The following is a 27,946-nucleotide window of genomic DNA, read 5'->3' as shown; positions in this document are numbered from 1 at the left end:
ATAGCACATTATCGCACTAAACCAATTAATAACAGAGGGAAACACTCCTTTAAGAAGCCATCAGGGCAAGTGGTAAAACCTTTTTGAGACACAAAACTGCAGCCAAATTTTCCTGCGTGGGCAGAAATAGCTGTCATTTCAGACACCAAGTCAGTTTAATTAGTGTATTGGAGGGTTGTTTCACGTGGTTTTCCTCTCGTTTCCTCTCCGAAGAGTTCGGATTTGGTGAGTATTTTCCTTATTTATTTACAATTGTGTCACTAAAAGAAGTTTTTTGGAAGCATCAGGATGCTTCGTACATTGTTTTATGCGGAAGTTAAAGGAGCGAGAAAAAATAGACCTACGAACCAAATTTTCATTAGTATTTAAACAGGATTAAAAGGTTAACTGATAATCCGATTTTGCTGATTGAAAATCCTCTTAGAAACTTCTTTTCAGCTCAAGGTGAGGAAAAGTCAAAGTCGCGAAAATGAAGAGAATAACAGCTTAGAAAAAGCTTTATTTCTCTCCTCCGTTCTTAATTTCTTTCCTTCGTCATTCATTTATCTTAATTGTTCGATTTTGCCACTTTGCAAAATATATAGCACATTATCGCATTAAACTAATTAATAACAGAGGGAAACACTCCTTTTAGAAGCCATAAGGGCAAGAGGTAAAACCTATTTGAGACACAAAACTGCAGCCAAATTTTCCTGTGTGGGCAGAAATAGCTGTCATTTCAGACACCTAGTCGGTTTGATTAGTGTATTGGAGGGTTGTTTCACGTGGTTTTCATCTTGCTTCCTCTCCGAAGTGTTCAGATTTGGTGAGTATTTTTCTTATTTATTTACAATTGTGTCACTAAAAGAAGTTTTTTGAAAGCATTAGGAAGCTTTATACATTGTCTTATGCGGAAGTTAAAGGAGCGAGAAAAAATAGACCTACGAACCGAAATCTTGATCAGTTGAGCTGATGCGCTTTGAATTGTGCGACAAACATACTGAACTTCGAATATGCTTGTCTTTACGAATATGGGTATACTAAACTTTATAGCGAATGTGTTCGGTTGACACTGTCGCAATGAATGAACCTTTGTGATCACAAACAAACCAAACGGAGCGAATCACTGCTGAGGCTCAGTGGCCAACGTGACAAACGTCCTGTCTTGGTCTCAAACAAACCGGCCACACGGAGTGGATGAGCTCGTTGGTTAATGCGACAAACGACCCATTCTGGTCGCAAACCGAACCAAACAGAGCTTTATGTGCTCGGTGGCCAATGCGGACAAACGACCAAATCTGGTGGCAAACCGAACCAAACTGAGTGAATGTGCTCAGTGCGTGAATGCGACAAATGACCCATTCGGGTCACAAACTGACTCAAACGGGGTGAATATGCTCCGTGGTCAATGTCCCAGTTTGGAATCCTAATGCCTTCATTTAAAGTCAATTAAACAACGTAAACACGTTAGTTGACTCTCTGATGCTTTCAATGAAGGAGACTGAAAGCAAGATGTTAAATGTCACTGCCGTTTTCGGCTCAACATACTTTTGGTAAGTTATTTTTTCAAATATTTTTTCCCTATGTTTGTTTTGATGGAAAAAATTACACTTTATTACAAGTCTGGCATTTGCTCACATATCATCACATCCCCTCCTGTCAGGAGCTTCTTGTTTAAAGGCATTCAAAGTGGATGCAAATCATAGATAAGCTTAGTGACTCTGTTTAATCGCATTTTAAATTTGACAGAGTTCAGGGATAAAGACCCAACAAAACACGCAAAGTGTGGGTTGCAGTCATGCTTTTGGAAATCATAAAAAAAATATATGTAAACCTGACTTAATCGCAAGAATGGCACTTTCAAGTTCTTTTAGTGGTTATTCGAGAAATACACACTTTCCACTTTTCGCGTAAACCTACGTGCATTAATTTATTAGAAAAAAATACAGACGGCTTGAGTCTGCGGAAATACCCGAAATAGTTGGTTGAAGCTGGATAAACGTTTTCTGCGGACGAAAGCTGGCAATACGCGAGAGTGAAATCCAGCCTTATTCATAAATGGCATAAACGCGATTAAAGTCTAAATTCGGGAAACTAGCAGCAAGACGAGTAAGGCATCGCTTTCAAGACTTCATGGCATCGCCAAGGGAAGAAGGAGTTATATTTCTTCTACATTTGAAACTATGATCTCCTCAATACAGTTACCCGCTGTAATAATTACAAGAAATCAAAGTCACTGCGATGCGAAGATGTTCTTAGCTCGATGCAAATGAATAAGAATGCTTTTATAAGTATGTCTCAGTCTTTAGTCTCAGGTTGGGTACGTTCTTACCGTGTTGTTAATATCTCGGTGAATTTCAGCTGCGACTTCATATTACACATGAAAATAATGATGTCAAATTGGACGAATAATCAAGACGGAAAATTTGTCGGGGATTTACATCATACAAGCCGAGAGTTCTTGACGTCAATAATTTAACTGTGTATTCTAGTTGGTAAATAGGCCATTTCCGAGTTACTTTGAACCTCTCTTTGAAAGCAAGGCTGCGTGTATAGTTTTTATTGTTAAAATTAATTTTTCTTTTATATGTAAACAAAACTAATTTTTTTTATATGAAAAGCTTCACTAACAGAGTGATGTTCAAAACAACTCGGAAACGGCCTATTGTGCTTTGTTTTAACTAAAATCTTGGGCCCAACGAAACTGTTATAAACACAATATAAAAATAACGCATTAATTTCCTTTCGGGCCTTTTTTATATGCAAAAAAGCATGCAACAGCAACGTGTTCTTGTGAAGCGTACCGTTGAATTATGTAAAAGAAGCCGACAGGTTGAAGATTTTCCCTAGATATATTGCCATAGAGTCCCTTTCCAATCTTTCCATTGTTTTGTTTTGTTTTCGAAGCAGGTGGTTAATCAGAGCATTATAAACATTGTAGCAGGAAGTAGCTTACAGAACAAACAGACTCTTTAATGAAAAATACTTTAGAACGTTTTACACGTCTAAAATAACTGCAATAAATCAAGGTTTTTCGATGCAATCAGACGTGAAGACAAGTTAAGCGATTTTCAGTACAATTGTCTTGATTTTATAGCAATAAATGGCGTCATTCAATTTCTCGACCTCACTTAAACAAATTTGCATATTTGATTTTCCCGTTTTTAGCTGTCCAGGAGATGAAAAAGCAATAAAAGTCTCTTAATTGAACTGTCTGTTATCGCCTCCTTTTAATTTATAAAAATTTGTTTCCCACATTATCAGTTTATTATATAAGGCAGCGGTTCGAAGGAGTCCTCCGATCAGGCCGAGAATCTCAGAGCCTGAATCTTCATCTATTTTGAGAATCTTTTGCTGCAGAGAGTAACTACAGATCCAAAGCTAAGTTAAATTTGGAGAGGAAGTTACTGACACGAAACAGCTAGGGTCAGGACAATAACTCTCAGGTAGGGGTTTTAAGCTAAGTTTAAGTTCAACAAACATTGGCGGTCATGCTTGTATAATATTTTGTTAATATCTTTCGACAATACCTGTACTTTCTCGTTTTTTTGTTTCTTTGTTTTGTTTTTTTTTTTTTGTTTTGTTTTTTTTAAGCGCTCTTTAAGGCATGGGGAAAACGTTTGGAGCAGGGCACTTTCACCAACATAAAGATTATAATTAAAGACATTTTTGACAAACATTTTATTAAAATAAAACTACCGATATTAGAGACGAACAACGTGTTGCCGTCCTCATGACAGCATTGTCAGTTTCAATGTCAGTTTTCAGAAATGCGGTGAAGTATTTATGAATAAAGATTATAAATTTTATAGTGGAAAATCTCGTATCGAAAATTATTCATCCCGTTTGCCGTGATTTTCAACGTTGTTTTGCTGTCTAAAAAAAGCCTCGACTGACGTCAGCAGAGAGAGAAGTATCCGTATATTCATTAAAGAAATTGGAAAAATGCGTTTGCACTTTTGTTTTGTCGAAGTTCGTTTTGATCAGTTGTGGCATAAGCTAACTTGCTAAGCAGGAAAATTCAACAGGGCCACGCATATTTCATGGAAATTGGGGAAGGACAAGATGTTTATGAACCCTATGCAGTATGGCCGGTTATTTATTTATTTATTTATTTATTTCCGAATTTGGTGCGTTTCCGCAAAAAAAGACGGAAAAGACCGCTACAAGAACAACGCCAGGTATGTAATGGGACATTGGGGGATTTGGAAGACATAACGCTGCAAGGAAAAACAGGCCACCGCAACATCCTTTCGAAAGCATCTTCATCTCCCACGTTTGTAAATACCGTAATATCACAAATCGCTGAGATTAAACTTACTGAAACACCGCAAGAAAAATTGTCCAAAACCGCAATATGGAAAAACCCAATGCAGAACCGATCCCAAATTAAGATATGTTTTACAGGAGGTTCACAGCTTTTGCTGGTAGAAGTCACGTGTTGTCGTTATTTTTACACCCTTACCTGCCTCTCTTACTTAATTACGCTCACCAAGGACCACCTGTACCTGCACTACTGCCTTTTTGGGTGTAGTTTATTTTGACACCCAAGAGCCTGACTTTGTTCTGTGATAGCTATATAGTTTCAACATAGGCAATAGGAAACATGGGTTTCGACTAAGCAAATTATAATATTACATTTATCTCAAATACAGTTGAATTACTCACAATGAAATAGTCGTTAGTCTTTTCTGGTCGTTTCTCCCCATTTATTTATTGTAGAATAGCCCTGATTAACAAGTAACGACGCGCCGTTTGACTCAGAACAAATTCAGCCTGCAAGACAAATTCGTCAGCACTCGTTACAGTCTTGATAACCGTGCGTCCTATTGAAATCCCAGCCGCGGTCGCTAAGCGCGCGAGTGTTAACTCATAATCCCCCCTGGGTAGGAACCAAACTCGATCAATCGTGCAAACCTCTTAAGAAGAAACTATGCCCATCTCCATATAAGGAAGCAAAGGGTGCCCGCTCCTGGGGGTCTAAAAGGCCCATTTAAGTCTGGTAACGAAGAGGTGTAGGACAATGTTTAGGAGAGAGAAAACTGGAAAAAAGAGTCGCTTCGAGTTCAAAATATGTGGTTAGTTGGAAGCTGTTTCAACGGAATATTTTGTTGTTTGTTTCGAATACCTTGCCATGGAACCACAGACAAACTTCATTCCAGGTTTGGAAAAAATACCATCGTTTAAAGTGCGTTTACTCCAGTTCAGCGCTTGAAAGACGTTTTTTAAAGTGTTCGACTTGTTTTCTTCTGTATCATAGCGATTGTTGCATTTTGTCATAAATATCTATATCTCTTTAAGCTTGTTAGAAGTGCAAGTAATTTAACTGCAACAAATTTCATAAGATGTTGAAGCCAACCGAAGAAGCTGAAGTTGGCGCTCGCTCAAGCTGGGAAGACCGGACTGCAATACGTCAAGTAATGTTTGTGAAAATCCTGAATAAAATGTTATTACATGTAACTAATGGAACTTTTTCCTTCGTTAATCTACTTCTTGACCTTTTTCTGTTTATCTGACTTAGAAAAATTATCATTGATTTCAATACACAGTTTGGTCAACTGCAATCCAATAAACTAAGCATTTTTAAAAGCCCAAATATATCAGTCCAGTCATATATTTCAAAATTGTTTTTGACTCCTTCCATGTGGGGAGAGTAATCTTTTTGTCATATTTTGTAACTAGCAAGGGGTGGAAGGAGTTTGCAGTGCTCTTACTAGGTGCAGACGAATTTGAAAAACAATCCCTATTGTATTTTCGGTTCAGTGATTGGCCAATAGCTCTAATCTCCTAGCAACGGTTAAATCGTTTCCTACCCAGTCACTTTTTAGTGTTAACGCTCACGCGCGTAGTCTGGGGTTTCAATAACATGGCACGGTTACAAAGACTTAATGAATGCATGCTCGCGAGTGGCGATATAAGAATGTTATGGCTATTCTACAAGAAATAAATGGGGAAAAACGACCAGAAAAGACAAAAGACTACTTCATTGTGAGTAATTCAACTTAATTTAAAATAAATGTGATCTTTATTTAGTCGAAACCCATGTTTCCTATAGCCCATGGTTTCAACATGGCTTCTAAATGCATCTTAGTCTATATAAGTTTTTTTGTTACCTTGCTGTATTTTTGGAGTAATAACGAAAGGGAAATATCTTCACCCTTTAAGCGACGAGACATACGAGACACTGTAAAGGCTGGGTTCCATATGATCGCGGATCGCAGATCGCAATTAGGTCTGCAATCGTCTGCGATCATATGGAAACTACTTCTGCGATCGTCTGCGATCCTGCGATCACGATCGCAGACGATCGCAGAAGATAGAACCATGTTCTATCTAAAGGCTGGTTTCCATATGATCGCAGACCTTATTGCGATCTGCGATCCGCGATCATATGGAAACCAGCCTTTACATACACACAGAACGCACTCGTAACAAATAAATATTGTAGTGCGTTATTGGCTCAACAGTGATCGCGACAGGTATTATTACAAAGCGACACTATTATTACAAAGTGCGACAGGTATGCCAAAGTGCAATGATTATTACAAAGTTCGTCAGATATTAACGAGTTATTACCAGTTGCATTGCTCAAACAAATAGCTTTGGTCGTGCCTTTTATTTCCAAACCTTGACTCATTCAAATCGCCTACTTTCAGGAAATCACAAGAGCCGGTTTTACACTCAAAACCACAATTTGAAGCACACAGCTAGAAACTTGTTTGAAATAATTAACAATTATTCCACGAGCGCGCGTTGGATATGAGATGATAGATAGCCAACGAGGCGCGTAGCGCCGAGTTGGCTACAATCATTCCATATCCAACAAGCGCAAGTGGAATAATTGTTTTATTAAAAACAATCAAGAAATATTGCTAGATCTTACTGATTTCGCTGTGCAAGAATAACCATCAGACAATTTAATGGCCGCCATTTCTCGGCCATGGTATAATGGCTCATATACCATGGCCGCTAAGCCAATCAAATCCCTCGAATTGCATTATACAATGATTCAGTTTTTAATAATTGAATTTATACCATTACTTTAAGTCACAAAATGGATCGTAACCGTGATTTGTCAGTGTTCTTGGAAAGTCTAGTTTCCTTCAATACAAAAATTTCGGAATTATTTACTGTTTCCATAGAACTAGTCAAGAAGCGCAGTTCAGTTTCCTCCTATCAGAGTCCAGTATTTCCCAGCTTCAGGCTCATTAATCATGGCATTTAGCAATTACAATAAAACTTGTTTTTTGGGAAAGGTGGAAAAGTCTGGACTCATTTTCATAAATCCTTAAAGCGATCAGCTTGGATCCGCTGCACTTGATATTTTTTGGATGGTACTGGAAAACGGTATACTCGCTAAAATTAGTATTCGCCAATATTAATATCCGCTATAAATTAATTTTATGCTGAAATTAGTAACTGCCAGTTTTAATACTTTTTATTTCACCCCTACCGGATTGTGTGGAGGTTGATCAGTAACAACAATGAGTTTTCATCGCCATTGGCTAGTACATCTCGTTGATGACAACGTGCAAAGGCTTTGTAATTATCATGAACAGATGGAAGAAAGACAGGATTGTCAGCGTAGTTAACAGTATCACTCCCTTTCCAGACGAGAATCATTTTCATGTTATTTCAAATGACTGTTTAAAAAAAAAAAAACTTATTGAAAAACGTTCGTTCTTTAGTTCCATGAGGCTAGCCAAGGTCTAACTTGCGTCAGAAAATGTGGTTGTGACGAAAAGTTGCAGTTTTCTTTAACAAAATGTCGGCTAAAAATTTGGTAACACTAGTTATTTTATTCCTGTCGTTTTCGAAGAGGCAAATATGTTGTCAAAAAATGTGATAAAAGGTGAGCTAGCATAGTAAAATTAACAACAGCAGTCGTAAATTCGAGAAATAACATTCAATTTCCTGATATTTTCTGTGACTTAAATTTCCTGGAGCAGCTAAAGCATCCAAACAGATCAACTTGTATTAGCTAAATATAAATGTTTCTTTAAAAGGGCAGTAATTGATCTGGGAACCAAGAAACAATTTTGAGTATTTTGCTTTTAATATTCTCCTAAGTTGCCTACACTCGAAAGTGTTTTTGTAACTTTTTCCATTCCAAATCTAAGATACGCACGATGCATTCTCTGTTCAGTACGTTATTTAGCAACAAGAAAATAACATTTATTTAAATGCGTGGAAAAATTTTAAATGAATGGTTTTAGTCTAAAAATAAATTAAGAAAGTTACATCGCAATCTTTTTTATCAACTTCCGTTGACAAATCTTTACATTTTCCCTTGTGTCGACCAGAATATTTATGATGCTTTCAGTATCGTGACAAGCTAGGTCTATATTTGCAAAGCACTAGCTTCATAACAGAGAAAGTCAATAGAGATACAACCACGTAACATCCACGCCATGCGTTTAAATTGCAATTAACTTTACACCTATATATCATATCAGACGAAGTATCTTCATAATCCCAAACTCTTATATCAGTCACTGTTTATATCCGAGAGAGACTTGTTTTTCTTCCAATAGTTGGTTCATTATACGCTGATACGTAATTGGTTAGTGGTCCGTCTGTCAAGTTGGCAGTTGTGTGTTTGATGATAAAAATGTCGCCATGTCAGTTTTTTGCGCATTACGGATAAAATATTCATGACCGGTTTGATTGCATGCGTCACACTTATGAACAGTTATAATAAAAATTGGTCACCAGGAGCTATGTTTTCATTTTAATAATATGAGTTCTTATTGGGCATTGGTTAGTTTCTTGTAATCTCAATATTTTCAGGACATATAGAATTTCTCTGGTTGACTAGGAATCATTTATAGCTCGAGGATCGACTTATATCGCAAGAAAACCTCATATCATATTAGCTGAGAACCACAGTCGGTAAGAACATTTATTTATTATAACTTTATCACTAATAAGTATGAGAACCGTCGACGTAGATATCGATGGATTCACGTTTAATGGAAAAAAAAGCAATTGAAAATAACAACACCACCACCCAGACGGTCAGCTCGCTGAGCAGCTTCCCCTAAAACGCATGGTGAAACTTTGGGTTTCATCCACAGACACAAGTGTCAAACCGCAAAATTCGAATTAAGTTTCTTGAGGAAAAAGAAAATGTCCAATTGACTATTGGGTTTCTTTACTTGGTCGTCAACTGTGTCAGCTTTTAGTACTGAGATGAGCAACGGATGTGAAAGACAAAAACATCTAAATAGAAAGAGTTTCCTATGAAGCTCGCCTACCCATGGCAAAATCTAAAACAAGATAAAATTTGCGGTCGTAAAAGTGTTTTTCCGGTGTCATCTTGAAGGCGCGGGAAGCCGATGAATTATTTGGCGTTTTTTGTTTCAAATTTTTAACTGCCAAAAGTGAACTGGCTCAAAACGGAAAAAAATTTTCCAGAACTGATCCTTTAAATAGCCGATGAAAAACAGTAGCAGTTTTCTTTCATCCGCAGTTCACATATACGATTTTTCATACACTTTCACTTTCAAAAACACGTATTTTGGCAAAGAACAGGTTAAAACCACCTGGTAGTGAATAACATATACGGGGAACCGGAACTCAATGATCGACATCACTAGCTTTCCTTTGAAAGGTCAAACCTTACAGTACTGCGCACAAGTTTTTATTTGAATCAAGTCGCACTTACGGTTCAATGCACAGAATAAAACGTTTGTTATAGTCGACTCTATCAGCTCCACAAACAGTTAACAATAGATACATTCAATAGCCTTGAGTTTATGAGGAAATTTTGATCACAGGCTCAAAATTTAATGATCACATTTCAAAAGAGCGGGTTGAGATGTTGTCTAAAAGAGAGACTTAGAATGAAGTTCACAGCAAACGGCAGAAATAACTACGTGACTATGTTTATCCTCCATCTCAGTGTCGCTCGCTGTTTTCAGTTTCCGAGCAAGTTGAGTAGTTTTGCGTTAGCATCAAAAGCCAGAATTATTTTGCACTATTCACGTCTATGTATCCGGAACTAGTAATCGGAAGGTCTCTGGTTGGACTCCTGATGGAAGCACTCGGATTTTTTTTCCGAGTATGCCTGTGTCATTTACCAATTAATACATCATTCTCCTTATCTGGCTCATGTTCGCCGTTTTCCTTAAACGCAAAATCTCTTGTTTATGTTGTTTAAATTTCGGGTGACAAAAAAAGCAAACGGCTCAACTTTTGCATAAATTTGCCAATTGTAGATTCGCCGTTGTGGCACCTCACCCTCAATAAAATAAATGTGGCTCAGTGAAAAGAGCTAATCAACGCAATATTAGAGTCAGTTTATAAAGCTTCGTTTGACCGACCGCCAGCCCACAAGACACATTGATATGCAAAACGCTTCATTCGAAACTTCAATATTTGTTTCCACGAGTCTATCACAGAAAGCGGTATGTATGTATCATTGAATTTTATTTTCGGTCTCTTTTTATCATGCTATCCTTTCAAATTTGTCTATTTTATTATTCATTTTTTGTTACAATGCGGTTTCGACTCTTCAAGTACATATATTAGGTTAATTGCTATTAATATTTTTTTGGTGCATCTGTATGCCATTTTGTATCAGTAAGAAATGTCAAATACATATCCTCTTTCATCGCATTTATTCCATTTCCGACGTCACGGTATATCGAGTTCATTCATTTTCATGGCTATTTATAATTAAGAGCAAATGAGAAGGAAAAAAACATGTTTGGAAAAACTATTAAATTATTCAGACATGGCTTCATGTCATCGCAACAAACTATCATACAGGTAAACCTAATTAACGGCCGTTTCCGTCGCTCACCTGCTGTGAGAGTCGTTGTCTGCGTTGTCTGCAGCATTTACCAAAAATACTGCTCTAGCTTGTACATGTTATATCAAAACATATTAGCATTGATAAATCCGGTGTTCATCAGGCAACCCTTAATCGAGAGACGGGCATTGGCTTCAGTGAACTGAAAGCTAGTTACAGCTAACGGTTGTACGAAGGAAATGATCGAAGTAATGTTACAAGATGCGCGTATTATCGTTAAATGTCTAGGACAGCCGGATTTTGACTGGATTTCCAGTCGCCTGTTATCCATTGATAATCCCGGGCAGTGCGAAGAGAAACGGTTTGGGGCGATGTTTCTCAGATTTGACACCTTTTTATTTTCATTATACTATTTCATCTTCATATTCGTTCGTCAATCTCATCAGTATTTACCATTTTCCTGTTTTCAACCTGAACGAAGTCTATCATTGCTGAATCGATCTACAACTCTAATATTCTCGTGCTGCTTAAATTAAAACCTGTTTTTCAGGCTGAGACTTCTCCAAAAAAAATACATCTACACACTCCCAAACAGGAATATTCAGCAACACAATTCTACATCATGCCTATTTTTTAAATATATAATTGAACGCTACCTATTTCTATAAATTACATCTCCAGCTGACTTTGAATTTAATTATCATGGAGGTTTTCACTTTTTAAGGGGTAGAAATCGTCACAGGCTGGCGATCAGTTGCCCTGGATCGGGTCAAATGGTACAAGCTGGGACATTCTAAAGACTTTAACAGTTTTTCTTTAATTTAAACCCACAAAAGTTCAGCTTGAATGAAATAAAATTATGTACCGCCGTATGTCTGAATACAGCCCTTTGCATATGCATCACAAATGGCCATACAATATTCCATAACATCCATAAGTTGCGACCGTTATAGTTGAAGATTTCGCTTATTTCATGTTTGCCCGTCATATTGTAGGACTTTGAAAAATTATTATTTTGGAAGGACTGGAAAATGATTTTAGTTGCTGTAAGCCTTGTTTCTAAATAGATTAATACATGTTAATAGTTACTCGATCTGGGCCGCATTTATTTGTATGGGGAAACACTTTCTTAACTTGAATTGTCAAGAACACCGTAAGGTAACAAACCAAATTAATTGGAATAAGCTCCAGAGCCGCAAGGTTGAAATGTTTGGGAGTTTCGATTTGTGACCAGCTTGCTTATACGTGCTATAACCATCCATCATTGCAGCATGGACGATAACCAACAACAAATTCAACCCATTTGTAAACCGAGGCAGTGCATTCTATTGAATGGTTACTCTGTTTCAAAAATGAATTATGCAAAGCACGGTTCATATTTTCTATAAAAAAAAAAAGATTTAAAAACGGGAGACGATTATTTGGTTTCGAAGGGTACAAGAGAAAAAATGTCATACGACAATACATAACTAACTGGATGATCCTTCCTATAATCCTATAGTCCATTTCTAAAATTTTCCTCTGGCAACCACGGAACTTAGTTGTTGCTTAGTAAACAAATATCACCCCATTATGCTTATTGCATTTGTGCGAATTAAATGGCACAATCGCAAGATCATATTTCCAAAACAGTTATCGTGCAGTCCGGCACAGCCAACATCATTTTGGTAAGAAAGTTGTCAATGTACCCCTCAATCTTAAAAGTATAACATATTTTCCTGCTTATTTTATATCAACTCATTTTCAGCTTGCATCCCAACATCAATTTTAAAAACGGTTAATCATTAATGTATCTCATCAAGACGCATCCTATCTGCTTGGCAAGCAGAACTAGAAATTAGCGGCCACGTTCGTCCATAAAACACAGAAAACTTGTTTTTAAACCTCGTTAACTAACTGAACTGAGACAAAAAGCTCCGAGAAACTCTATTGCTCTCGGCTCACAAATTTTGAATCTGCTCATATTGCAAGTAATGTTCGCTGTCGCTTGCTAGCTTTCGTCCCCTCTGATAAACTCGCCCGCTGTTATCGAGTTTAAACTATCTTAATTTTTGTATCAGGCGCATTTTCGCGACTCGTCACGCATAAAAGAACTCGATAACTGAACAAGTATTAACGAGAAATTATTTCTGTTTTCAAGGTCGACTTACAAATGCGATTTCTTCGGATCAGTCAGCGGTATGAAAACGAAATATCCAGGATACAGATCATCGAATACGGAATTTTGAATGAGCCGACAATTTTAAGAGAAGACAGTATGTTTGTTTTAGTAGTCTCTCGCATGTTTGAAAGAAATTAGATTCTGAATGGCTATTTGCTTTCCTAACGGTTTTGACTGACACCGTGTGTTTCTTGTGAATGCGCCAGACAGATGAGGGAAAATTTTTCCGGAAAAAGCTATGAGCTTGCAAATAACAAAGGCTGCTGATTGGCCAATGAGGTGACTTGTAGCATAAATAATAATTTCAGTAATGTTTGGCGGTTCGCGTAAAGGTAGATTTACAATGTTGAGTGTCACTAGATTTTACGTGCCGCAAACAAATTTAGAAAGGATGCGTGAGCCGCCTTTGTAGGCGTAAACGTTGATGGCGCTCCAGGGACCGGGGATCGGGGATTGGGGAAGGAAGGTGCGCCAGGGGGCTACAGCTCCCCCCCCCCCCCCCCCCCATCGCCTCCTAACTCAATAACTTTAGGAGAAGTATTCACCATTGCCGACTGGCAGTTTATACGTTATCATCGACACCTTCATTCCCTGTGACTCCCGTGGAAGCATTTCAAAGTATATTTATTTTGAGGCACTAGATTTGATGGCACTGTCGGCTGATCGAAGAACGTCAGTTTTGATCAACCAAGTTTTAAAACATATGTCAGCACAGGGACTATTTTGATATAGGCTTTCTAAACTCCAAAGACATATCCTCACAAATGAAACACCAAGAAAAAAGCTACGCCGAGCATTAATTTAACAACTGGATATCTTAATTCGCAACTCGAAATTTTTAAAGTTTTGATGAAGGATGCGGTTTTCTGATATTTTGAAAATGTTAAAGAACATAGCCGTATTCACGAGAGACACAAGATTAGTGACGCCCGGGTGACGTTATGATTTGTAAGTTGCTGCAGGTTAATCCTTCTACTTACAGCAACTGGAGAAAGGCCATTCTCGATGGCAAGAAGAGTGAAAGACATGGTTGCGAGAAAACATGAATTAACAACGGTTCAACCATGTGGCAATGTTGCACACCCGTAAGGCCAGAACCGATAACATTCGACTTGTCAATTTGGCGAATGAGTATTAAAGTTGCCCAACGAAATGAAACTGAACCATGAGGGCATCTTTGGTACATTTACTGAGTCAGGGTAAATTTTTATTGTATTTGGCGTTTCCTAGAGGTTCAAGTTTTCTTCAATAACCTGATAAAAGATCAAGATAATTCATCGCATATTTAAATGCATTTCCGGCCATTCTGAATACATTCTGTTGAAATGTTTTCCGGTGAAAATCCCCCCCCCCCCCCCACCCCCTCCCCTTGCCAAGAAAGCAAGCGCCTTTAGCTTTAAAAGATAAGATTCTGAAACTAATCCAACTAATCTCACTAATCCTAAGGTGTTCTTTCTGCTGGTGTTAATGAAGTCTCGTTACAAGTCGCCTGCATCACAAAACTGATTATCATGAGAAAAGAGACAAAAGAGAATAGAAATCCTCACGCCTTTTATCCAAATCCTCGCGTCATTTTTCCAAATGACCGCTCAGCCAGTTGTTGTCAGTCCGTAGCACCGAGATTTTACTTTCGTTTTTTTTTTAAAGCTCGCATAATCACATCGCAAGCTTGTTTAGCAGCCAAAGCTTAGCGGCTAAGAACAGTTGACTAAAAAGCTATCTCCTTCCGGCCGCAATCATGGCGGAACTGAGGTTTTATCCATACGTCGCTTTTAGGTTTACAGATAAGAAGGGAATCTGGCATCTGTTCAATTTTTAGACTATTTAACTTTCCAGATAAGGTGTAGTACTTGATGTCCGTGTGCCTTTTCCGAGCCCATTTAAGACGTTTTTTCCAGCTTTACTGGGCCTGTAATTACATTCGGTAAAACTACTGAAATGCGAAGAATAGTTCACCCACCCTCGAGCAAAAAATAAATTAAAAAACTTTGTAGCTTTAAAATTTCAATTTTAAAGACGTGCTGGTCTTAACGCCTTTTTTGTCTCTGCGGTTGACGGCGGTTTATTTACATCCTCGTTTAAAAGATTAAATAAACATTAGCCAGAACTAACTAATTCACAAAGGCCGTGAATGTTGCTCTTCCTTTCTTCCGAACAGATTGAAAATATTCATTTCTGTGGGCGTTGAAGACCCGAAGGGCCGGACGAACAACATATTCACTCATATCTTATATTCCCGGCGAAATTCGAATCCGGGGCAAATTCGTATAAGGTAAGTGTTTTCTCCATCTCCTGTACTAAATAAAACCGCAATTTTGTTGCTTAAAATGTCGTTTTCTGACGGTCGCATAGGCAATTTTCACCTTAACTGCATTTAAAAACGCAAGGTGTTTAATTTGTAGCGCGAGTAATACATTTTCCGTTATAATGGAGGGAAACTCTGAATTTTGCCATTATCCTGGACATGCGAAGAAAGAAAACTTTGTCGTTGTGTTGTTGTTATTTTTTCTTTTTTAATGATATTTTTCGTCCTCTCCGATCAGGGACACAGAACGGTTCATTTCGATGGGATAACTGTCCTGATGGCTAGCTATTCTGTTTATTCTTATTCCGGAACACGGTCAATCGAATGCGACATCACGGCGCTTTCCACTTGGCAGAACCGGCAGGCCAGATCGATCATTTCGCAAACGGAATGCACCAATTTAAACGTCAGTTTATTGGCCACATTTTTGAAAAGCGCACTTAGACTGGTGATAAAGAACTCGAGTTTCCTTCGACAAAATGTCACCCCACCGTCACTCTTGTAGCACTGCAAGGACATAAATGCGTTGGAAGTGCAAAAAGAGGTCAACTAACTTTTCGGAAGGTCAATAGCAACTCAGAATCTAGGGGAAATAACATTTATCGTATTTTCCGCTGCTAAAAAATCCGAAAAGATCAAACTGTGTTAGCTTACTCAACTGATATGGATGTCATCATGTCATTTTTATTTTTCTTTCATAAAATAATTAATGTTTCCGTCAATTTCCCCATTCTCCGAGACCCAGGGGCAGCTAGTCGGGCGGAAGGGATTTTTGTGGGTGAAAGTCTTCCACAAGAACTCTCCCGCTCTTGTAGTAAACTTTCGCCCAAGAAAATCCCTTCCACCCGCAAGCTGCTCCTGTGTCTCCGAGGATGCAATTTCCCTTGTTTGTTGTTGTTGTTGTTTTTGGTTTTGTATTTTTTGCTTCTTTTAGTTTTGCTTAAAAAATTAAGAGTATCTAGATGCTTTTGGTAGTGGGTAGGCCAATTTGTCCACGATTGTGCGAGGAAAACGTAGTTCGTTTCGAAGTGTTCTAGGCGTGTATTCCAAACTTTTTTTGATACACCAATGGCCGGGTTGTCGAACGCATTTTGCATCGTAAAAGCTGTATAGAATGAGCAAGAAATGAATTTTCTACTATCAAACGAAATGTTTCATGAAACCAGGAGGAAAACACCAAAGCAAACTAGAATCATTTCAAATTATAGCATTGAATTTGAAAAGATCTTGCCGAACAGTTTCAATTTGCATTCCAATTTCATCCTTATCAATAGCAGTCAAATACACTGGTGACCTACTGCAGAACACAAAACCACAAAATTACCTTTCGGCTCCTATCGATACAAATAAATATTTGATGTTTTTAAAACTGAATGTTTCCTAACCAAGAATAGGCTACAGCCTTTTAAAGAACGTTGCTTTCGTTATGTCAGCTGGCCTCGACATTGAGATTCCGAATGAATTATTGAAATGGCCAGAAGCCAGATGTATAAATACAGTTTGAATGTGTGTGGGTTTTGTTTTGTTTTGTTTTTTTGTTTTTTTGTTTTTTTTAATTTCATTTTATTCGCTTGGTTTTATTGTGAGTTTGTGAATAAGCATTGAATACGCATTTAAAATTAGAGAGAAGTTGAGTAACACTCTTAATGGAAAGCGGAGATGGCGGACTATTTTTTTCCTGTCAATCTGGTTTTCCTCTTGTCCAATAAAGCCAAGATTTCCACTTTTTAAAGTTTTATATTATTATTCATCTTTGCCATGCGAAAGCAAACTACAAAACGTAAAAAATGCAACTTACGAGGTTAAAAAGTGGATAAAAGAAAAAAAGGCTGTGGAAACACTGCGGCTAAGGCTAATTGCAGTGGTCGCCTCGTTAAACAAAGTTGATTTATTTATTTTATTTGTTTTCTCTTCTTTGATACCGCTTTTCAAGTGCATTATGTGAGATAGACTACACTCTTTTGAGTTTATGGGCTAAATCCGAATTCAAAACCACTGACAGTACTTTCAATGTGCTAGGCAGAACAAAGGTTTGCTTCTGAAGCAACCTCCTTTCCAGACTTCAACGCGCTTATCCAGCGAACCAAGCTTTACAGGAGCCTTGGGGCGAATGTTCTAACTTCAAGGTATGATATCACATTTGATTGCGAACCAAGGGCGAATAGGAGCAAAGCTGCTTTTATTTGAAGAAATCCAAGCAGTAAACTCCCAAGTGAAAGCCACTGAGCAATAGTTTCTACCGGTTAAGTTCTGCGCTCTCTTCCACAAAAGCGGAGTGAAAAGTCGGAAAGAGGAAGAAAAGTGAAAAAATAACAAATAAATTGGCGCGCGTGGATGAAGCTCCACTCGATTAATCTAGTTACAAGAAAGGATCACCAAAGAGGCCTTTGCGGACAAGAGAGCGGTTGTGGTTGAAATTCTAAGGTTGAAGGTGAAATCCCGGTGACCACTTTTAAAAAAGCTACTGTTTGTTTAAATTGGCTGTATAAAGGAAATCTCTAAAACTCAAATTTAATCAAGCGGTTACAAATACCATTTCCCTCCGATTGCAATTAATTTATTTCATCCTATTTTTAAAAAATCCGCGCCATATCAAACCGGTAAATTCCTTAATGGATTTTTCGTTGGTCGTATTCAGCACCTGCCGCTTAATGTTTCCCCAGACTATTGCAAGTAAAACTTTTACAATTTATGATAATTTGTTCTTACTTCGTCACAAAGGGAAAACGTTTACTTTTGTGGACCTGCCAAAAACCTTTCGTTTACACAGAAAGGGGGTTTTGCGTTGAGACAATTGCTGTGGCAAAATGAGCTTTTAGGAGATCAAAACATCGATCTTTTACAGACATCAGTACGTGTCCGGCCCTTTTAATCGCTTGATCAGAATTAGTTAAAAGCGACATCAGCAAGCCTCTATTGTCAATAAATTGTTGGTTTTGAAGTTGCGCACCCACTTTAATCATGCAAAAAGAGTGATTCAATCTTTACGAAGAAAAACACATCACCATAGTGAAGGCAAGAACAATTACGTCTGTCGGACAACTAGACTGAATCATTTTATTGCACTTAAATTTGCCTCCGACCTCTACGGGAAGGCACAAACAACAGGATTAGCTCACTGTATTTTTGCGTTCAAGCCTTTGCCACAGTCTGCAAGTACTGTTCGCCGAAAGGTAAGTTCGTTCGAAATTTCATTTGCACAGTATGACTAAATGTATCTACGTCGTCGAAATGTAGAAAACTCATGCAAAAAACAGCTTTCGTCGCCTATATGTCTCCAGTTTATTTTCGTGGGACAGTAGAATTCGCCACTGAATTGCGTAAATTAACCGATGAAGGTTTTTTCCGATTTTTAAAATTGATGTGAATCCCGTTCAAGATACCACAAAGCTTCCGCTCTAAAATCCCTGCATGCCGAGATTTGTGGCCCATAATTCGTCCAATAACAAAAAAGGACGTCTGCATTGTCCTTCGTGCAATCTCATTATTTTTGTACAGAAAGGTGAAATTTATGCTTTTCGTTTATCGTCTTTCGTTTAATTTCTACTATCATAGCTTCAAATGTTTGCCTTGCTCTTTTCAGCCTGCACGCACACAGACATAGTTTTCCGACAGTGAAAAAAATATATGCAGTGTGCACCTGCAGGGAAAAATGATACTGAACGAATGTAAGATACAATACACAACCAATCTACATTTGCGCGAGGGCTATTTTGAGGGGCTCATACGTTTTGAGAGCTTAAAGCCTAATCTTCACGCCACATCAGTCAGATTCAACTTAACTCGAGCACCAGATTTAGAGGAGCTGTGAAAATTCGCCTTGCGTAAATCCCTTCAGTGGCCACACAAGCTATACAATTACGTCCAGTTGCGATTAAAGTCTAACAGATTGCAGATTCTTATCTGTAGCTTGAATTGATTCAGTCGCCGCGGCAGAAGTGTTTGGTATTCAACAGGCCAAACATTGCACGAAAATAACAAACAGACATTGCTATATGAAGACAAAATTGTGCTAGTCAGGCTATCTAGCCGACAAGAAAAATTGGAAAGCATATGGGTTAATATTCTTCGTTTATAAGTGCAATCGTGGTAACTAACAGATTAAGGTGCGTGCACATTCCGGTTAATATTATATCTGCATGTTTTTCTCTAATTCTGTCGCGTGGTAAGAATTTTAATTCTTCTCAAAGCTGACATGCCAGACAATCAAGAAATCAGAAATTCATTAACAAAGAAGATGACCGATTTTATCACGAAGCAGGTTTTCTTTCAAGTGAAAAATAAGAGAATTGTGGCCTTCAGTAATGACAATTTGCATTTTAACTTTCGAAGAAATACCTTAATCCAGGAAACATAACGCTAAGCGTGGAATTTCAATTAAGTCTTCCAATAATATTTGTTTTTCTTGTTGCAAAAGACAGAAACTAAACTGAGCTTGTTTACTTCATTTTCGACCAATATATATATTTTTTTGTTTAGTTCTAATTTCCGGTTCACAGTGACTATTTACCTGGGCGATCTTTGATCGTGAATAAATTCATAAAACAAAAAGATTTTATTACTTGGTGTTTGGCAGTCGACTCCGTTTTTAATTAAAAACTGCACAGAGACATTGCAGAATGATGGAGCTCATCAGGAATAAATTCTATCAATTATTCTAATATTTGCACGTTGCAGTAATGTTTTAGATCACTTAAGTTAACATTTGTAAAACACGAGAAAATTAACAACGCTAATTGATTTTTAGAGGTTCGGAGGAGAGTTGAAACCTCTTCTGTGCCGCCGCAGAGGTCAACCCAGTTGTGGTATCCAACCTCGTTCCCAGGGTCTCTCTTCTTCCCGCCCCAGCGAGAGAGAGAGAGAGACCCTGGGTGAAGCTGGTCACGTGGCACCCAAAATCTGGGTGCTTGACACAATTAGCCGTTAGGGAGGGGTAGTAAAGTATGCAGTTGTTGCTTTCTCAGAAAGACGGAGAAGCCAGCTACGAACTTTACGACAACAAGCGATTTTACGATCAAGCATTTCTACATCGCACACTCACTTGAGACCTGGAAGAGGTTCACGTTTCTTCCACTCAGTTAGAGTGTTGTTAATCCAAAAGAATTATTTTAAAAACAGTCGTTTCGGGACGCCAGAGGGAAACCGACAGACTATGGGGGACGCTTGAGTCAAAACCTAAACAGGCATGGTGATTAGAACAGAAGTATCGCTGGCTTTACGCCTTTTAACAGAGCTCCAAATGGGGTGAAATGGGAAAGAAGATCAATTTTAGTATTGCCGAATGGAACACCAAGAATTTTCGGCAATAGAATGTGAGCAGGCGAAGTGTTCAGAAATACCAACGGACTGAAGCAAGCCGCGTGTGAATATAATTCAAAGGTACTTTTCATCTTAGTTTATTCCCTATGTCCTTGACTTCGAGACGTAGTTAAACGAAAAATGTTGAGCTCAGAGCGCTGATTGTGATCGAAAACAATGTATTTATTCACAGGAAATCGGTGACCAAATATATATTCAATATTGTGCTTCGCGAATTACATGTAAATAAACAGAATACTGAACAAGAAGAATGTATTTGTATTTTCTTGAGTGGTGAATTATTAATAATGCTGTTACTGAAAGAATTTTTTATGAACTACATTTCATTTTATAGAGCAAAAGATGTACTTATTACCGCAGGTTAAGCTTGAATAAATGCTATTTCTGGTACAATTCATGGAATCAGCTCCAACTAGTGTAGATCAGAGTTTTAGAGTTTATGATCAACCTCCGCTTCATTGACCGTTTGAAATTCCCTAGATTGTACTTAATATACGATTTTTGCAGACGGCATGAAACTGCGCCAAATCTCTCGCATTTTGCTTGCTTAAAATCGCACCCGCTTGAAACTCTAGCGAATAAAATAATTGAGCGAGTATACCCCGACTGGGGAGAAGTTTGTCGTGTGCTATCACGTGACCAGGTTCACCCAGGGTCTCTCTCTCTCTCGCTGGGGCGGGAAGAAGAGAGACCCTGGGAACGAGGTTGTTGTGGTATCGAGTTTCGTTCAACGTCACCAGCATTTCAACTGAGTAAAATTGTACATTTTTTTTTTTTCTTTCTGATGTGTTAATGGTGCCATCTAAACGAGGGGGAGTAAGTCGAAAACTCACCATACACAAGAATTGCGTAAAAAATGACGTTTTTAGGCCATCGCTTAGCTAAGCATAGGGCATTTGAACCATGTCTAACTTAAGCCATAGCTTTCGACGTTATTCAGGACCGTTTCTCACACAAACGGTGTTTGAACATTTCGTAAATTACCTAAAGAACACGTTAACTGCGCATGCCCGAGTGTTCACCGTAAATGATACCAGTTGTTTCGGTGGCGACGTCAGTTGCAACAACAGCTGAGCGGAAACCATGGCAACGAACTTAAGAAAGTATATGGCCAAATGGTCTCTAGTTGGATTTCTTGTGTAAAGAAAACATTTTTTTCAAGATGCAAGATGACATAAACACACCAGGGGTGACTTATCGCCTTATCTATCTGCAGAACTATTACGCAGATATTGCCGGAGCTCTGACCAAAATTGTTTATCAGTTTATGGCATTTTTTTTTTTAACTTTGGTATCCAGTTTATGCTGCGTTCGTATAAACAGCATATTCAGTTTACGTTCTTTCTGACTCCAACCCCCCCCCCCCCCCCAAGGCAAAATCGGGCTGCGGGGTGAACATGACGATATACCAGGACGAATTCTTTTTCAGAAGTTAGCTGACTGTCTCAGCTGAAATATTACAGACAAATATCAAAAAATTATAATCCTGCATTTGGTACTGCTACAATTTTTTAATTATTTTTGCTTCTTCAGATTTTTAACCTAATATTCATGAAAAAGGAGCTTTTATTTCCTATTATGGCTATTAGTCTTTCTAAACATTTGCTCCTGTTATTTCCGAAATTAATCCGAAATGATTTCTTTCATCACTGTCTACTTTACCGACACGCATGTGGAAATGAAATTAAAGACATAATTTTATTTTCTGGCGCGGGTAGAAAGAGCTTAGCACAGCTTAATATTTCCCTGCAGGCGAAAGTGGATCAATTTTCTAATTTTTCTTTTCTTTTCAAACAAAAGACAAGGAACGCACGTAAGAATTATGGAACATTGACAGTCTGGCGTCTACTTTGTAATGATGTTAAGTTGGATTTTAAGTTCCTTTTGTGCTATTTATAATGTTGTGTATGAGGGAGCAAAAATCCAACAGTATGATTCTCAGGTATTAAAATAATCGCAAGTGAACAGTACTATTCAGTGTGAGCCGTTAATTGCAAGTTGTATAAGGTGGTTCTAGATTTGAATCCACAGAAGCAATCCTAATACCTGCCCGCTCAAATTAAAGCTATTGAACGAAGTAGGTATTATTGTCGCTTCATTTACAAATTTATCGCAAGTGGGAATTTGCCTTCTGAAACTGTTTTGGAGACAAAAGACGAAGCCTCTTGTTAATAGACGGCAAAATTGCTTTTTCCATGTAATTAATAATGAACAAAAGACCTGTCAGCACAGCAGGAATCAGCTGCCAACCTGTGCAAACTCGGAATTAAAATCAATTTACTAAATCTTACAGCGATCGCATCAACTTAGTTCAGTTTGGAACAGGTTTCGTCAACTTAGTCATTTTGTTGGATAAAAGTCTTGTTTCAGTACTTTTTTTTTAATTTCCAAGCTTCTTCTACCATAATGAATCACTTCAGCGATTGAAAGAACGGAGTGCGTCTAAACTTGGATTGAAATTCGATGTACTTCCTTCACGGGCCTTCAATTTCAAAGACAGGCACGGTAGAGTCACGGTAAAAAATACTGTTTAAAATTTTTTAGTTTTATCAGTAATCCTCTTTTATTTTGTATCTAGAAGGAATCATCCGGGACAAAATGCGAGCATTTTTCTGATGCATATACATGTAGTTGAAGATGACTTGAAGGCGAGAATTAGAAGGTTTCAATCATTTGAAGTCGTGGACAAAATTCTTAAGCAGTCGTGTCTTAGCTTCAGAGAAATGTCAGTTCAGAATCTCGCAAAACCGGAAAACTAATTCCTTTAATTTTCGGAGGGGCAAAAGTGCCCTTTAAAATGCGAAAAAAGATTAGTTATCATTTTGCTAAACCAACGACAGCTACTAACATTCGAGGAATAAAATTCTGTTTCCTAAGCTTTCTGCAACTTATATTTTCAGTTAAAGCACCCAAACAGATCAATTCGTTTTAGGTGGAAAAAAGTGTGTCTTTAGAGGGCAGAAAACAATCTGGGAACAAAAAAGGCAATTTTTAACAATTTTGCTTAAATGATCTCATTGGGTGACCTTAGTTCTTTTATCAAGTGAAGAAAATGCTGCAAGCACCGAGGCGTTAAACAGGGTCCAAAGTTAATATAATTATTGTTTAAAGAAAGTAGCGTATTGATTTTAATGTTTAGTCTTCGTATGTTTTCAATATACCGCGGATCTTTCAATACATAGCAGCAGATGTACTAGCAAAAAAACAGTTAATCGAATCATCTGTTTCGTCGTTTCAAAGTGAAATTTTTAAATTTGAAAGATTTCCATCTGTAATTGGTCAGTAAATGACGGTTGTATCTGATGTGTTTAGACAGTAAAAAACGGCGAAAACAAGAGCACTCGCCTCTGATTCGCCAAGACTTCTCATTTGTCAGGTTGGAAGCTAGGAAAACCTTGCGAATTTTATTCCTCGCGCCACATTTTGCACTTTCTGTCTTTCTGATCTCGCTCTAGCAGACCGCCTGTAAATTGTTCAAAATTATCACAGTTTTGAGTAGAAGTACTGAAGATCACCTTGTTTTCGGGTTCATTGTGTACGAATAAAACAAACAAACGAGATCTTCAAGTAAGTTGCACGAGACCTTTTATTAATGTATGGAATATTTGCGAGCGTTTGATTCTGAGTTTGGTTATACGACAAAGAGAAAGCCGCTTATTGTTTTTAAAACAAATTTTACACAGATACTCAGAATAAGTTCAAACAGTTCGTGTCGCGAAATCTCTAGCCCTAGCTTCTAAAACTGCGAGATCACTGAAGGAGTATGCTAAGTAGGATTGCATACTGAGTTGCACCGAGTGCATTTTTTTCCTACATTTTTCCTCTCTTTTACGCTGTTAAACACTGCCTTGATTAACGGGTTTAGCACAATCTTCTTACAACTGAATTGAAACTTTTCATGCTAATTGTAGCTAATATAATAAGCTTAATACTTACGACCAATCACGGCTGCCTTCTGGAGAATGGACCTAACGTTTCCGATGACTTTAGCCCAGAATCAATTTGATCGAAAGATGATGTTAACGAGTATCGAATCTCTTCAAAATGTTCTTTGTTGAACTGAAAAAGTATAAGCAGCTGCTTATTTCTTGAGAATTACCACATTTGAACATCTGCAATCGTTTGTTTATCTGACCGATAATTATTCGTAAGAAAAAATTCTTCCTGATTTCTGTATTCATGTAGAGCTGACGACTTCAAGACCCTATTATTAAGTCATCTGATACCACCGGTATGCTCAGTTGGTAGAGCAACGTACCGGCCGCCCGTGCAGGAGGTCGCGGGTTCAAACCCCGGCCGGATAAACACTCAGGGTCTTTAAATTAATTGAGGAGAAAAGTGCTGCCTTTGTAATGACATCTGCAAATGATTAGACTTTCTAGTCTTCTCGGATAAAGACGAAAAATCGTAGGTCCCGTCTCACAACCCTTGTTCATGATTACTTTTTGGGACGTTAAAGAACCCACACACTCTTCGCAAGAGTAGGGGACCTAGTTCCCGGTGTTGTGGTCTGGCCTTCTGATCTCACCCCATAGAATTGTAAACCGCCATGAGACTTGGTGATATGTGCGGTATATAAGAATTTCATTCATTCATTTCTGCCAAATCTTTGTTAAAGCTACTGATATTGACTGTTTCCGCATGTTCTTTGCTTTCAGCCACACAGTTTGTTCGAACGTTGTTCATCGCCATCCACGGCACTGAAAAGTTAAGCTCCTCCACCACACCACCAAATATGTCTTCCGAGTTAAGCAACAACTCTTCCACAAACTGCAGCCTGCAAAATTGCACAGAACAAAACCAGTCAAACCAGACAATCAAGTTGGTGATTATCTTGATTATCATCGTCGTCGGCGTCATCGGTAACTCGCTGGTCATCGCAGTGGTCAAACTGATCCGCGCAATGAGATCAACCACCAACTACCTCCTCGTTAACGTGGCTGTAGCCGATATCACCACACTGTTGTTCATGATTATCCACTATATTGCTGCGAGATACCGCTCTTTACTTTCACCGGGACTTCACAGTTTCCTCTGCAAGTTTATTTACACAAACACCATCGTCTTAGTGACGCTTCTGGTGACAGTACTTACGCTTACACTGCTGGCTGTTGAAAGGTACCGGGCCCTGATGAAACCACTGACGTCCTCTCGCAGACTCAGAACAGAGAACATTGGTTACGTCATTGCCGGAATCTGGGTCGCTTCCTTTGCGCTTGTATCTCCGCTATTCGCCACTCTTGATACTGATCCTAACACAGTCTGCACCGTATTCACCGACGAAATCGGCATCTACATGTACTGTTTGATATTGATTCTCACCGTGATTCCTTTCATGATTATCGCGTTTTGTTACTCGCAAATCATCTATGGCATGTATTTTAAAAAAACCGTTTGTAACAACAAAAGTGAAAGAGGAGCCACGCGAGAGGAAGTAAACGAGAAACGAAGACTGGTGAGGCTCCTGGTATTACTGACTGTGGTTTTCTTCGTAGCTTTTATCCCGTACGGAATTTTGCTCATCCTTACCGTTAGCAAAGTACATCCCCCACCGAATCTCCAAGATGGAGTGCAGTACCTTACACTTGTAAACTGCTCACTGAATCCGTTTATCTACGCCTTCCAGAGCTCTAGTTACAGAGTCGGCTTTGTGTATATCTTCAAGAAAATGACGTGTCGCGATACCACAGTTGATGTGATTGAGCTACGCGAACTGCACTTACAGACTTCTGTGCGGTCCACGTGAAGTTTTGTTCGACTTGTCGGGTCTCATCATGACTGAAAACTCAATCAACTCAGCTTAGGGAATTGGCCATAACAAGTGTACTCCATGAGAACCCAACTTATTTAAAGGTTTATAGACTGAAGACAGTTTTTCCTCACATTATTACATAAGCGCGAGGAGCCGAAACTCCTTGTAGTCAAGCGCGCGACTCTCGCGAGGACGTCCATCTTTTCCCGCTCTCTCCAGACCTTTTGTTCGAACACCGCGCACGTTCGCATTAGCCCAAAAAAGTTCACAGTCTACCTTAATAGGACATTTTTCACTATGGCGTCATTTTACTACAACTACCAGAATCCTTCAGTTTTTTCTTTTCTCATGCTAATTAGAGCTATAGTTCTTTGCTCTCCACTGGGATTACAAAATTTGCATTTGAAAAGGAAAACGAAATGAATTCTGGTAGTTGTAGTAAAATGACGCCATCATGAAAATGGCCTATTGTTAACGGGGTGGAGGGACCACATAAGTGGCAATATGATGAACCTCAAAACGTTGACATTACGTTAAAATCTGAGATGGAGTATTATAGTTCTACCAGCACGAGTTATTACAACAAAAACTGAGAGGTCTGAAAATGGTTTCTCAGTTTCCCTTCTCCTTCAGGGTGCCTATTTAATGAGACACCATGCATCTTTTATAGAAGGGGGTAGATCAATACTTCGTTGTGTGTGGCTCGGTGGAACCTGTCCGACTACAATAGGGTGATGAAATTCCACATAACCGTACAGATAATCTCAACGATTTAAAAAAAAAAAATCAATATTTCTATGAACTAATTCGACGTTCACACCCATGCAAATACAACCGATTATACAGATAAATTAGTTCAACATATCCCAAGGAGACAGATCAAATAGCCGCGGGGAAAAATACCTGGCTTCGGTGAAAAAAGGATTGATAAATTTGAACTTGGAAAAAGGTGGTGAATTTTCAATTAGAGCTCGAGAATTCAGCGATTACTACACTTATAAATGGAGACCGTAAAATGGCATGGCAGAGACCGGAACAGATAATTGTTACTTTAGACACTAAAGAGCGCCATGCCCCAAGAATGAATAAATCACAGCTCGTGCATTCGTTTCATAAAGCAACTACTCAACTGCGAGCAGTCTTTTCCTTTTGCGGCTGATTTTCGTCGCTCATCTAGGATGAACAAGTGAGAAGAGGCAAAACATAATTGCGGAAAACTTGGGAGCATCTTTTTCATCTCTCTCCGAAATCCTCCCCGATTTTCTTAAGTTTAAAATTTAAATTTCCGTTTACGCGCAGCGCAAAATCTTCGAAGGAAAAACGACTGCTAGCAGCATAGCCCACTAAGGAGTGTCCAACTGAATACAATCGAAAACAACCGATCAAAAAATATCCCAAATATAGCGCAAGTGTTTTTTGAGAATGCCAGTTATTTAATGACTTTATTTAAGCGCCACGAGTAGGGGTATTTAGGTTAAAAAAACTAATTAAGAACTTTATTGTAAGGTATTTCAACATATAACAAATCAGTGAATGGTACTTTCACTTTGCTGTTCTGGGCAAAATTTCCTCACAGCCCCATACATTAATTAATTTATCATTTTGCGTCACAAACTCAAACGCCGTTTTTGGAAGAGGGTTAGTATAACTATAGTGCAAGCCGGTGTAATAATC

General features: G+C 38.4%; 1 protein-coding gene across 10 annotated transcripts; it reads left to right on the top strand.

The window, feature by feature from the left end:
• Positions 1-707: 707 nt before the first annotated feature.
• LOC146452496 (galanin receptor type 1-like) lies at positions 708-26,548 on the top strand. 10 transcript variants are annotated; one of them, XM_085097793.1, is made up of 3 exons: positions 12,387-12,402; positions 15,055-15,168; positions 25,179-26,548. In XM_085097793.1, the coding sequence occupies exon 3, from the start codon at positions 25,256-25,258 to the stop codon at positions 26,264-26,266; it is 1,011 nt and encodes a 336-aa protein (XP_084953919.1). In that variant the 5' UTR covers positions 12,387-12,402; positions 15,055-15,168; positions 25,179-25,255; the 3' UTR covers positions 26,267-26,548. The 10 variants fall into 10 exon arrangements, with proteins under 10 accessions (XP_084953924.1, XP_084953921.1, XP_084953920.1 ...); XM_085097798.1 differs by lacking the exons at positions 12,387-12,402; positions 15,055-15,168 and adding an exon at positions 708-805; XM_085097795.1 differs by lacking the exons at positions 12,387-12,402; positions 15,055-15,168 and adding an exon at positions 3,254-3,425.
• The last annotated feature ends 1,398 nt before the right edge of the window (positions 26,549-27,946 follow it).

This window comes from Pavona decussata, unplaced genomic scaffold (assembly GCF_977016875.1).
Source record: "Pavona decussata unplaced genomic scaffold, jaPavDecu1.1 SCAFFOLD_367, whole genome shotgun sequence".
Classification (NCBI taxonomy): Eukaryota; Metazoa; Cnidaria; class Anthozoa; order Scleractinia; family Agariciidae; genus Pavona; species Pavona decussata.
Note: the sequence above shows the minus strand (reverse complement) of the source record. Positions and strands in the feature narration are given on the sequence as shown.

What these genes read in the sequence shown, in the direction of transcription:
- LOC146452496 (XM_085097798.1), top strand. Translation starts at nt 25,256, where the DNA reads ATGTCTTCCGAGTTAAGCAACAACTCTTCCACAAACTGCAGCCTGCAA.